A 13857-nucleotide genomic window follows, 5' to 3' on the forward strand; every position below is an offset into this window, starting at 1 on the left:
AACATGGTCCTCATGGAACGCAGCATTTTTGGGTTTGCTAGATGGTAGGAAGACCATGTGCTGAGGCGAAGAGGAAATCATCGGATGGTTTGAAGCAGAGATTCATTATGGAGCCAATTCCAAAGGCAAGATGAGCAACAAATGTGTCGTTCTCTAGGTCTGAACAGAGAACGAGATTTATAGACGCGTGTCCAGAAGGGGAGTGTTTGAGGTTTGGTCCTGCACCTGAATTTCAGATAAAATTATCTCCAAAATGGGGAGGAAGGCCTATGAAACAAATGATGTATCTGCAACACTGATGTCTTTCCCTGAATTTTTCTGGGTACTTCAAATAAAGAATGTGCAAATTAAATGAGACGTAAAAGGGTTTGAGACAAAGAAGACAATGTCTGAAATGCCTTCAAAAACCAGGAGTGACATTCCATCACTGCCCTCTTTTAAACGATGTATCACATTTATTAAAAGAGAATTTGCCTTTTTTGCAAATAAAGTGCCAAGAAAAGAGGTTTTGAAATGCAAACAAGCCACGAAATACGGGCGAAGGTAAAAGGCAAAATAAATAGTGTCATGCAAAAAGGACCACGTTTTTCAAATTCACTGGAGTTGGTTGTCTGACGATGGCCACTCATGGGTGCAGTCAAACGACAATGATATGGAACAATCTTACAACCAAAGTGAAACTTCTGATGAGATTAATCCTGAGGACCGCGGATACTAGCATCTCACTCAAGACCATACCAGTTATCCGGAGTATTATCCAGTTCATTTGCAAGAATACAGTTTTTCTGAATTGCTAAAACACTAAACCCCATTCTCTGAACCAAATACTCAGTAGCCTGAACCCCTTTGTTAAATCACACACTCTTTTAACAAAACCATAAACAATCTTCACATAGTTACACACAATTCTCACTCAGTAAAACACATTTTTCACTTTGCAATTACAGTAGTACTCTATTTCATCAATATTTTTGTAATTGCACATTGACTTTTTGTGGCATTGCAAGTTTGCCACGTGGGGGTGGAAGGACATCGATGTTCTCTCAACAGTAAGAGACACTGATAGTTGATATGGTTCGTCAAAACAATACCGCAGTCATACCGACTGAGAGAAATACAGCAGAGTCATTGAAGACGATGCAAATTTTGAAGGAATCAACACTGTCAGCCTTTCCACCATTGACCGCGTCCCTTAACACAACAGAGTGCGCATGAAGCAGGTGTACAGAATACCTTTTGACCACAGCTCAAAGAGGGTCAAGCAGCAGTATGTGAATGTAAGTGTACATTAAGTGCTGATTGTTTACAGTTCAGTACTACTGAATACTACATACTATTGTTACTGTATGCTGAATGGCACTGTAATATATGTAAATTGGGAGTGCTCTTATAAAACTATATTTATTTCTGCTTTTCAAGAATGTTTAAATTGGATTCCATGGAAAGACCTCATGAATACATTTTTGTGGATGAAGCTGGGTTCAATCTGAGAGACCAGAACATCATTTTCCAATGGGCCATTGTTGAAGTCCATGGCCAACATGGTGGCAATGTCACAGTAAGTGCTGCCATATGTAGTTGTGGAGTTCTCCACCAACATGCCACGTTGGGGCTATAATAACACCCATCATCTAATGACATTTCTTGGTGGTTTTTGAGATGTCTTGCTTGGGCAGGAGCAGCAGAAGCAGGCAGAGCATTCTGTCTATGTTATAGTTTGGGACAATGTCAGTTTTCACCTCGCTGAGTGGTTCAACATCAACCGGCAATTCATTAACGCTTGCCTTTCATCGTACTCCCCTTTCTTCAACCCAACAGAAGAGTTTTTCTGTTCATGGCAGGGAGACTCTCCTACAGGCTCCAACAGTTTTGAGAAAAGGGTGGAAGTTTTCCAGAAATGTGCCTTAGCAATTTTGAAAAACTGTAAAATCAAAAGCTGATCATGCAATACTTATGGAGGGCATGGCTGCATTAAAATAGAAACATTTATCCGAGGCCAAGGAGAAGGAACTAAAAAATAAAAATAAAAAGTTGACTCTGGAAGCTGAAGTTGTAGAGGATCTGATGGAAATATTTTTTTTTAAAGGAACAGTGCTCAAAGAACGAGTCGACTGAATCCTCATGTCAATCATTTTGTCCCCAAAAAGATGATAAAAACAATATTCTGAGTGAATCTCACCCTGATGTCCAAGCTGTGACTATCATGCCAATAAGCAAGCAGAAATGACACAAATGGTTCATGATTTTCAACAAACAGGATGTTAATCCTATCTAAATAGGATCGTATGCCAACGTGGCCGCCATATTGGTCCGGACAACTTGCCGAATCTCTCAGTTGACACAACTGAAGTGAAAGATGCTGGAGTCGTGTGCTGCTTGGGATTGATCAAATCACTATTTAAACTAGATCTCGGGGTATAACTTTTAACAGGCACGACAGAACAAGTGTTTGTGGCTGTATTCGGCCTTGATAACATTACGTTTATAGCAAACTAATTGACCGCAAGAGTCAGACGTAAATAGCGTTAGAAAATCTGCTCTATTTGCTGTCTGAATACAGAAGAGGGACAAACAACCTCGTCATCACCCATTCAGACCAGTACAGGAACAAAACAGTCATTATCGTTTGTACACTACATTTCTACACGTTGTTTTCAGCAGATAACGTTTAAAACAGCCAGCAGAGTAACGGCTGTGTGGGAGGGCTGTTAACACTTTACGTTGTCCGTCAATATAGTAATTAGTATTGTTTACCAGCACAACACCCTGCTCTAATTAGTACGACCTAAATTAACCATAAAATAAATTGTTTTTGTGTTGAGCAAGTGTTTCACTTTCCTTTCATCACAAACATTGTCACGCCACGTGACGTCAGACCGACTTATCGCAATTCTCCAAATCTGTGTTTTTACAATCCTTTTGACGATTACTGTTTTCCCCCATATACTGAAAGTAAATCACTCCATGTGAGCCTGGTGTTAATACACACTCCTCTCTGGAGTGTCTACTTGAGATTATAGTAGAACTCAAGATTCTAAGCAACTGGAGGGAAAACTTTATTTTGATAATAAACATTATAATATAAATACAACTAATTGAAAGCGGTTGGGAATTGGAAACGTTATAATGTTTTTTTTACCCGGAAGATTCCAGCTCCCCCCGTTCACTTGTATGTGATGACAGCCCAGTCTTGCCCGGACCAATATGACGCATCGTAGCAACGTGTGGAAGTCTATATATATATATGTCTATGCTTTGCACCACGTTTTTCCTGAGAGGCCTCAGTAGAACTCGGTGTTGACAGTCCGACCCTGTGGGATGAATTCACAGTGCGCAACCATGCCAATGTCAAAGAAAGCCCACCTGGTCGTGCAGCTGACCTGATGCACCTTTTTTCCGATTTTGGATAGTGAAGTTCCATCATTCAAAACACCTCTCCCAGCTCATTGCTTCAATGTGCATCGATTTTTCTGAAATACTTCAATGCATTCCGTTGCTGATTTCCTGAGTCATCAAGAATATAGCTTCCTCCTGCTTCATGCTCGTCACTGTGCTGCTTAACATTCACACGCAACAGGAGCAGAACTCTTTTTCGGGTGCGCTTATTTTTGTGCTAGTCGACCTAAATGAAATACTAAGACACCAGTGTAACCAATGGAAATTGTTAGTATGAAGCCCATAAATGTAGGTTGTCTAGCATTTCAGTTATTCATAAATATGTGAAGGGATTGTCATTTTTTTGTAAACTCATAATTGGTCAAAGCAAAACTCTATTAACCTGCTTCAACTCAAAACTCCACACTTGATTGTGCATGTCTGAGCATTAGCAAGACTCAAGACCGCACAACATTTTCAATTATTCTGTTTACTGTTTAATTTACAGAAAAATTTTTTTTTTTTTAATGTGGTGCTGCTCAGCTATGAATTCAGAAGTTATGAATTCTAAGTTAAGAATTAAAAAGGGGAAATTTTCTGTCCGTGACAATTACATAAAGATTAAGTTGACGGCGAGACATTAATTGAGGAAACAATGCACAATCCCACCAAGACGAACAAATGTTATTTTATTCACACTGGCCTTTCAGTGAGTACACAGTAATGGAGGTTATTTCACTGTTGCTGTGTTCCACTCTCACAGTACTACAAATTTAGGATATATCTAAAGAATGAAAACCCTAATGGGCCACCACTACTACTATTACTGCTACTACAGCTCCTAATATTACAATTATTATTAATAATAGAGATAATAATTTAAATCTTTAGAAGAAGTGAACGTCGTCCGCCTGCAGAGAGGCTGTTTCACAGTCTGTGGGCGTAGGAACTAAATGCAGCATGACTGTCGGCTTTAGTCCAGAGGAGAAAAACAATTACTGTGATAGAGTCAGTGGAACACAATGATCCGTCAGGTACGGGTGAAACAGTGACCTGTTGCCGCTGACGATTTAATACTAATGATTAAATGGATACTGAGTCTAAAGTATGAAACTGCAGCATGGAATTGGGACTCTCTTCACTGTTTTCTGTCAAAGTGTTTTGACTGCTGCATACGACATGAATGATATTCTGGTATATAAAATTTACGCTTACAAATCTTTGTAATCTGCCCCCACAAATGGGGGGAGTCATAATATCCCGTAGCGACTGCAGATTAACTGCCTGCAAAAAAAAAAAAAAAACCAGGGTCAAAAGCGATTAGCTGAATACAAATTGTCATTATCACTGCATGCCACCTATTTGACACCTCGTTCTGCAGCATGTCAGCGCACACAGTATATTCAGTGCGTTTAAAATATCCAGAATGAACTTCATATGTATTTGCATCATTAGCGTTCCCTGACTGTGGCTACTAAGTGAGGGTATGCTTGATTCCCCGAGACTGCAGGTCATGAGGAGTTTACAACTAAATGGTCTGAGGAAGAAGCTACCAAATGCCTGACTGACATCCATCAACAGCACCCTCCACCCCCTCTGTACTGCCCCCAGTTAAAAACCAGGCCAATCCAACAACAGATAGGCCGACATCCTGACTGAGAGCATTAATTCACCAGCTGTAAAGACATTTTAAACAAGTCACCCAATAAACCAAGCAGTCAACCAGCTGACTAGTCAATCTAATCAAATAGCAACACATCTGCACAATAATCCTACTTCACACTCAGATGGATGGATGGATGGATGGATGGATGGATGGATGGATGGATGGATAGATAGATAGATAGATAGATGGATAGATAGATAGATAGATAGATAGATAGATAGATAGATAGATAGATAGATAGATAGATAGATAGATAGATAGATAGATAGATAGATAGATAGATAGATAGATAGATAGATAGATAGATAGATAGATAGATAGATATAGATATTCACCTCTACAAAATAAAAGCATGGTAACAGAGTGACGCTGTCCTTGGTCTCCTTCCCGCCTTTCAGCCGTTCTTTGGCACGAGACATCACGAGCAGCCGGTGGTCGCTCCCGTCGCCGGGAGACAGGGAGCTGTACTTGATCCCCGTCGTAATTTTGAAAAAATTTAGGGCGAGTCCGTTCTTCCTGCTGCCCCCGAAAGCCCCTAACGGTGGACCTTCAGCGCCCGGCAAGGTGAGCTGGAAGTGTGGGTGCCTGTTAATGTCATACGTCCAATGTTTCCCCTAAAATGCGGTCTTGGGGCTGCAAAATTGTGTGCCAGCGTAGGACACCAGACACGGACTCCTCCACAGCTGTTCGCCCGGTGTGCTGACATTAAACATCGGAGTTAAAAAATCATCCTCCAAATGTAATACGGTGTCCAAAGGAGAGGAGCCTCCAGGTCACACTCCCCATCCCCCGGTACCTCAGCACTCACTCACTCTCCTCCGCCTCTGCTCCGCTCAGCTACGGTCTGCTGCTGCAGGTTACGTTTTCCAAAATGACCCAAAACATTTCCTGTACGGACTTTCAAAATAAACTAATCTTTAGTATTTCAGGGCACTTTTGGTTCCCATTCAATCAGTCATTTCTTGGGAAACATTTCGGTTTTTTAAAAGAAGAAAATAAAACGTGCAGTCATTTTTATAGCAATTGTTAAGGTAGATGTTTCTCTTTTAATGTATAATTATCTGTATTGCAAATATGCTAACTAGCCTACATCTGGTCTTTTAGGCTAATGTTTGCCAACTTCACATAAATCAGCAGGTTCTCGGCAGCGAATTGGGGAAATGAAGAGGTCTCACTGCACCGACTGCAGCCACGGAGATATACTGTAGTTTCTGTTTTGGGTAGTGACTTTTTAAGATCGACAAACCTACAAACCCCAGTTTTTAAATGAGAACCGATGTGAAGTCTCTTGATTATCCAATGAAACTTGTATTTTTGGAAAAATCTAATCACGTTTTTTTCCCCATTTTCGGGGGGCAGCACCAACCAAATTGCGATACCCCCATTGTTTTGGGAGGAAGTCACACCATCAGATTTTATACCACGTCATACACTATGGCCGTGTCTCAAATCACACAGTTGCATACATGTAGTACACTCATATGTTAGTACACTTGTGTAGTATTTAGATATTGACATTTTTTTTGTCTCAAATTGCACACTGCAGTTTTGCAAAAATACCCCTAACATTTAAATGCATCACCTGCAAACATCTGCAGGCTTTATTTCGTTAGTTTACTGAGATGTGTTGTCGTGCCCTCTATTTCTGCACATAATAAACATACTGATGGCTTCTATCCAACAGCAGTGGTACTCGGTGGAAACTAAATACTTTTGTGTGGACCTCTCCGACTTGCAATAGGTGCAGTTTGCTCAGATGCCGCAGGTATAAAATAGGTTGATAGTCCCTCCATTTCCTCTATGTAGCCATAATGGCGACCGAAATGTGTCTCAAGTGACCACTTGTGACTGGATCTCACTTCCCTGTTCTATATGCAAATGAACACTTACAAAAAATAAATATCTAAATAAGGGGCGTCATGAACACGTACAGAAATGGTAGTCGAAGCAACAGTCATTTAACACAAGGAGACATCTTTGCTCACTGAAGCCTTATTTTAATGTATTTAAATGAATGACATATTTCTCGTTTATAAATCACTGAACTGTGTTCAGTGAGTTTGTAATTCACAGAGTAAACCATTTGGACCGTTAAGTATTAGGTTCAGGTCGCATTATTTAATAGTTCCAGCACACTGGGTTTTGCTGCTGTAAAGTGAAACGTGAAAGGGCTCGTCCAGAGCTGTATCACAAAATGACACCAGATAAATTAAATGAAAGCTTGTGTTTTAAATCCCCGAACAAAAACAAAACAAAAATTGTCGTGTGATAAAGCTTAAATAGGTAGGCTGTGGCTCAGTCAGTAGAGTGGGTTGTACACTAATCAGAAGGTTGGTGGTTTGATCCCCAGCTCCTCCTGCCCACATGCCTAAGTGTCCTTGAGCAAGACACTGAACCCTAAGTTGCTCCTGATGGTGAACCATCAGTGTGTGAATGTGCAGCACCTTGCATGTTGATCTGTCTCATTAGTGTGTGAATGGGTGAATGGAAAACCATGTTAAAGCGCTTTGAGACTGAAAGGTGATAAAGCGCTATACAAGTACAGACCATTTACCATATTAGGACTACCTCTGGTAACCCTGAACCATCCCTCATAGGTCTAGGATGTTGAACCTCCCATGATGCACTGAGCTCCTTTCCTCTACTCTTTCACTCTCTATGTATTTTCATATGCTACTATGGTCTGTCATTAACTTTGTGTTTTCTCTGTGCCATAGTTTGAGCTTTTTCTGCAGGTGTTTTTGGCTCTTGAGCACCATGTTTCTGATCTGCAGTTATTGGACCCACCAACCTGCATAGTGTTTATTGTGTGTCTATCTTTGCTGTTCATTTTTTTTCTCTCCACTGTCCCCTCAACCCAATCAGTCCAGTCAGATGGAGGTTCTTCCTGTTAAAAGGGAGTTTTTCTTTCCCACTGTTGTATCAATTGCTAGCTCCTCATGTCTCTCTCTATCATTGTAAGGGACAACCATACAATGTTAAATACCTTGAGATCATGCTATAACAAATTTTTATTTGAGATGATTTTGAATTCTATAACACTCAGAAAGTATTGTTTTGCAGAGGTTGAGGAGGTGTTAGTTGAATATCCAGTGTTTTAGCCTATTATTTGTAATTTTCTAAGTTTGTTTGCCTAATTGCAGCCCTAAAATGTTGTGATCTTGTTTCAACCATAAAGCACAATGTAACGTTGTTCTAAAAAGTGCCAGCCTATATGGATATATGAATATATCTTATGATATATACCTTCTTTTTTTTTCAAACTCAATTCACTTTTCTTGTGTTGACTGCTCTTTTCATCCCCAACGTTTTTCCATTCCGAATTTAAGTTCGGGATTTCCACTACAAAGTTATTCATCATCAACGCAGTCTTCGGAGGAAAGCCAACGACTGGGAGCTGGGAGTGACGTCAGAGATGTGCTAAAAACCTATTTTCCGCACGGACAGCGCGCATGAGTGAGCGGGAACGCCCCCTTCTTCGTGATAATATGTGGGCCACACAGCCCTCGTGACAGCGGGCATAGCGCACGGTGCCAAGGTATGGCCTCCGGACGCAGCGTGCAATATGCTGTCAGTTGTGACAGACTAACGATCAGCGCCATCAGTAACCCTTACCTTGTCAGTGTGTCATTAGGAGACTGAATAAAAACCTGTTGCACATCAGGAAAAGCTGACAGTTCAGGGTAGTTGAACCAAATATTTAGTTGCCCCCAAATCAAAGAATGAAAGTGTCTTTTCCATTTTTAATTAAATTTAATTATCAATTTACCAAAAGAAGGCTTATTTCCAAAAGCTGATTTATTTAACAGTATAGTCTTTTAATTTTAACCTAGAAGGTCCTATCGATGAAGATAGATTTATTTTTTAATTAAAAAAAGATTGATAAATCTGATTTTCTGGTTATTGAAGCATAGTGACATGTTACAATAGTAAAACATGATGTCTGAATTCTGTTTTGCTGCTTAAATGCTGAGGCTTGTTGTTGTTCAGGCTGGCTCGCTGTCATAGCTTAGTGGGACATACAAGATACATTAAAAATGCTGTACAGTAGTAACTGTAACGATGCTCATGCAGGATCATTAAATAACCACAATTTGCTGACAAATTTGATACTGATAATGTACTCTTATTTTTGTTGTCCTCTACTTACCATTGAACGTTGTCGCACTCCCTGACATGTGCAGTGATAACAGGTTTATAACGACTCATTCCCACTTCTCCCCCAAATACTCACAAGAGCAGAGAATATGAATCCATCTGCCAGTGAAAGAAGTTCCCCGAAATGCACAATTTTCTTAAAAAAAAAAAAATTCTGACTTGAGAGCTTTTTCACAGTAATTAGAAGCTCAGAGGGGAAATTATCTCATATTTACTACCCACTGTAACTGATAAATACAATTCAATTCAAGGTTATTTATATAACGGCAAATCTTAACACAATTCATCTCAGGGACTACAAAGCTACACATATATGGTGAAATTTTTTAACATACTTGTAAATGTTACAATTAGTGTCTCTGTGTTGTGCACTTGTAAGAGATTATTTAACCAAATGAAGTAGAGATGCCTTTACGGCACATAACAGTAACAGGAGGCACGTTGTTGCAATTACCTCCAATACTTTTGATACATAATTGACAAATCAATGTGTATGGGGTGAGGGAGTGGGGATTCATCAAATATTAATAAATCCCTTCTGGCAAGTAAGTGACAGGCTTTACACCAGCAGGAAGCTAGGCACCCTGCAGAGTCTTTGCATCCCGACTTTATTGTAAATCAGTAATTATGCTCGTCCATCATGCAATAACATTTCTTGTCAAATCTGATTCTGATCTTGCTAGGTCATTTTTGTTGTCTTCGTCTCACCAAATTGGGCTCCATAATAAATGATTAGATTTAGATTTAGAAATTCAGTATTTAAAAACACTTGAGTAAGAAACAGAACACACGCTGTAGTTTATCTGACTCAGTACCACTGCTGCACCCTCAGAGCAAAGAATATGGCATATTTAACCACAGTTCCTCAAAAGGTACAATTTACTCTTTTAAAAATTCAACCTTCTCCACACTAACCAGAAGCTCTGAGGTAAAACTCTTTAAGCTGTTTAAGATATATAATTACTCCCTGTAACTGATAACTACTAGTACAGTTTGTCTCAACAATTTGAGACAAACTGTGTGAGTAGTTATCAGATGGTTGATAACTATCAACCATCAAAAAAACATTTTTGTCAAACAAATTATCAATAAACTGAACAGGAGGCACAGGCAGCTAAAGATAAAGTCTACAACTTATTTTCTTTTTCAAAGTCTCTGATAGAGACTTTGTGCATCCACTGGGACCTGATCACACTATAAAAGTAAACGGTCTGCTTATTAACATCGATGCAGTTCAGAATATTCTGTGTATCAGCTGTATTTAATGAATTATGCTTGGGGTTGTGTGTGGGTGGTGGTGTTTGAAATAACTACAATATCCCCCTTGATAAGCGAAACATTATGAGGAGAAAAACTCCTTCCATTCTTTTCCATGTTCCTTCTACAACCCTGTTTCCAAAGAAGTCAGGACGCTGTGTAAAATGTAAATTAAAACAGAGTGAGATGATTAGCAAATCACATAAACCCATATTTAATTGCAAATAGACAAAGACAACATATCAAATGTTGAAATGGAGAAATCTTGGTGTTTTATGAAAAATATATGCTCATTTTGAATTTGATGCCAGCAACACATCCCAAAACAGTTGGGACAGGGTCAACAAAAGACAAAAAAAAATTCTAACACGAAAGAAAAACACCTGGAGGTGGATAATCGGCAACATATCAGTAAGATTATTGGGTATAAAAAGAGCATCCCAGAGAAGCAGAGTCTCTCAGCAGTGAAGATGGGAAGAGGTTCACCACTCTGTGAAAGACTGGGTGGGAAAATATTGCAACAATTTAAGAATAATGTCATGACAATGACATACAATTTTAAAGAATTTGAGGATTTTATCATCTACAGTTCACAAAATCATTAAAAGATTAAGAGAAACCAGAGAAATCCCTGTCACAAAGGACAAGGCTGAAAACCAATATTGGATGGTGGTGAGCTTCAGGCCGCACTGCATTAAGAACAGACACTATTCTGGAGTGGAAATCACTGCATGGGCTCAGGAACACTTCTGAAAACCATCGTCTGTGAACACAGTTCATTGCTGCGTCCACAAATGCAGGTTAAAACTCTCCAAAGAAGAAACCAGATCCCGGAACCAGAAACATGATCCAGAAACACCGCCGCCTTCTCTGGACTCAAGATCATTTAAGATGGACTGAGGTGAAGTGGGAAACTGTCCGGTGGTCTGATGGATCAAAATTTGAGATTATTTTTGGTAATCAAGGAGGCTGCATCCTCCAGGTCAAAGAGGTGAGGGACCACCCTGCTTGTTATCAGCGCTCAGTTCAAAAGCCAGTATCTGGGATGGTACAGGGATGCATTAGTGCACATGGCATGGGTAGCTTGTACATCTGGAAGGAAGCATTAATGCTGAATGAGGTTTTGGAGCAACATATGCTGCCATCCAGACAACGTCTCTTTCAGGGAAGGTCTTGTTTATTTCAGCAAAATAATGCCAAACTGTATTCTGCCCGTATGACTACAGCATGGCTCCGTAGTAGAAGAGTCCAGGTGATAAACTGACCGCCTGCAGTCCGGACCTGTCACCCATTGAAAACATTTGTCTGACACATCATGAAATAAAAAAAATACTATTGAATGAACTGTTGAGAAGCTGAAATCCTAGATAAGCCAGAAAGGGACAACATTTCCCTTTAAAAACTCCAGCATCTCCCAAACATTTGAAAAATGTGAAAAGAAGTGATGCAAAACAGTAGTAAACATACCCCCGTTCCAACTTTTTTTTAAATGTGTTGCTACCATCAAATTCAAAATGAGCACATATTGAGTTTCTCAATTTCAATATTTGATATGTTGTCTTTGGTCTATTTTGAATTAAATATATGTTTACATGACTTGCAAATCATTGCATTCTGTTTTTATTAACATTTTGCACAGCGTGACAACTTTTTTTTGGAAACGGGGTCTATACGACGATAAGCTAATTGTACATTAGCTTTTAAACAGTTGACTATCATTTGACCACAATCTTTGCCACTTATTCACCTTTCACAGTTTGGCACTCAATTGTTGTGCCTTTTCTTTGCACTGACACATGTAACAGATGCAGTGTTGCAACAAAGAAAATGAAAAAAAGGGTAAACAGTCTCTAAAAGGTTATGGGAATCTTTTGGTGTGTGTGAGTTTTCTACTGTGTTGGTCTCCAGCAGCTTAGACAGCAATGGTTACTACAACAAGTAAATAAAGCCAGAGATAAAAGGACGGACCTGTGACCTGATCTTCATAATGTCTTCATGGCACAGATGTTGTACTTGTCACTGTATTCTGATCTGCTTCCACTGGGTTCCTCCTTGACTATTCTCTGCTCTGTTGTCACTTATAAATTCTGGGCCAGCAAAACCATGTCAGTCCAATGGGGGATAATGATCTCTCTCTCTCTCTCTCTCTCTCTCTCTCTCTCTCTCTCTCTCTCTCTCTCTCTCTCTTCCTTTCCTTTCCTAACTCTGTCAAGGCCTCTCACAGCATAACCAAGCATAACTACAGGATGACTCAGTGTAACCTCAGCAAACCTTCCCTAAAACTTTTATCGTAAAGGAAGGTTTTGAGCCAAATTTCAACCCTCTTCTGGTCGAATGGTTTAACGTGATTGTCTCATAGTTCCATGACTTTGTCCACACAAGGCTTTTATCTGAACACACAAAATAAATGTCAATAATTTCCATTCAAAGTTTAGGTGTTCAGGTGCTGGGAACTGTTGTTCACCTGAGCCACAAACAGTAACTTCAATTCTGTCTGAATTGAAGTAGAGAATTACAGCTAATCTTGGCATTTATGTCTTTGAGATATGCATGAAGATTGATAAAAACAATTTTTTTAAATCCAGCTTCATAGGTGAACATGGCTGAGTGTCATCTGCAATGGAAAGTAAAGTTGTTTCCAACTAATATATTGCTCTATCATTAGGAAACAATACATTTACACCTCAAGCAATTTTATTAATTTCTTATTTATAGACTTAATTTATTTACTGTACTGCATTATACATTTAATTTATAATTAAATTTGCCTTCTATACACCTACATTTTTAACTAATGGCCCAAAAGACACCCGCAGTAAATATATTTAAATAAACGAATAAATCTCAACGTAGCAGCATCCAAAACAAAACAAAGATGCTCTAACGTGGGAAACAGGTCAAAAATCTTCTTTCTTTTTTTATTATTCTGTGGACAGAATATTTTCACATCCAGTTGATACTTTCAGAACAACAATAAACTAACCAATGGTTAGTTCTGTGGCTGGAGTGAATGTTAATTCATAAGTGGCACTAACTTGGGCCAGCCAGTGATATAGTGCTTTATAATAATGCCATAATAATAAAGCTTGCAGGGAAACTGTGTTTTCTTATCAAAACTTTTAATTGTAATATAATGTCTCATTAAAACAATAAATATATATATTTTTACTACAGAAAATCATTATTGTTAATGACATACTGAGCATGTATCTTTTATAATGGTGGCTTGAATACACTACTGTATACTGTGTACTGTAGTGAATAAATGAAACTCAAAAAAACAAAACAAAAAAACATGAAGAGCTGTAACTATCTTTTGAATTGACAAAATAAATATTTATTTCAGTTTTGTCGCATTTGTTATTAGTACATTGTATTTGTAAATAATGCTCCAAGAGGTA

General features: G+C 39.0%; 1 protein-coding gene across 1 annotated transcript in view; it reads right to left on the minus strand.

Annotated features, from left to right (window-relative positions):
* plppr4a (phospholipid phosphatase related 4a) overlaps positions 1-5868 on the minus strand; it is a 49551-nt gene extending 43683 nt beyond the window's left edge. Inside the window, exon 1 of the mRNA XM_069715894.1 lies at positions 5377-5868. Within this exon, the coding sequence (XP_069571995.1) occupies positions 5377-5460 (84 nt within the window). The 5' untranslated portion in view covers positions 5461-5868. The remainder of the gene's footprint in view (positions 1-5376) is intronic.
* Positions 5869-13857: the final 7989 nt, after the last annotated feature.

The sequence above is a fragment of the Brachyistius frenatus genome, unplaced genomic scaffold (assembly GCF_029030835.1).
Source record: "Brachyistius frenatus isolate BFR_SWC_R1_liver_20210118 unplaced genomic scaffold, ASM2903083v1 Contig_149, whole genome shotgun sequence".
Lineage (NCBI taxonomy): Eukaryota > Metazoa > Chordata > Actinopteri > Embiotocidae > Brachyistius > Brachyistius frenatus.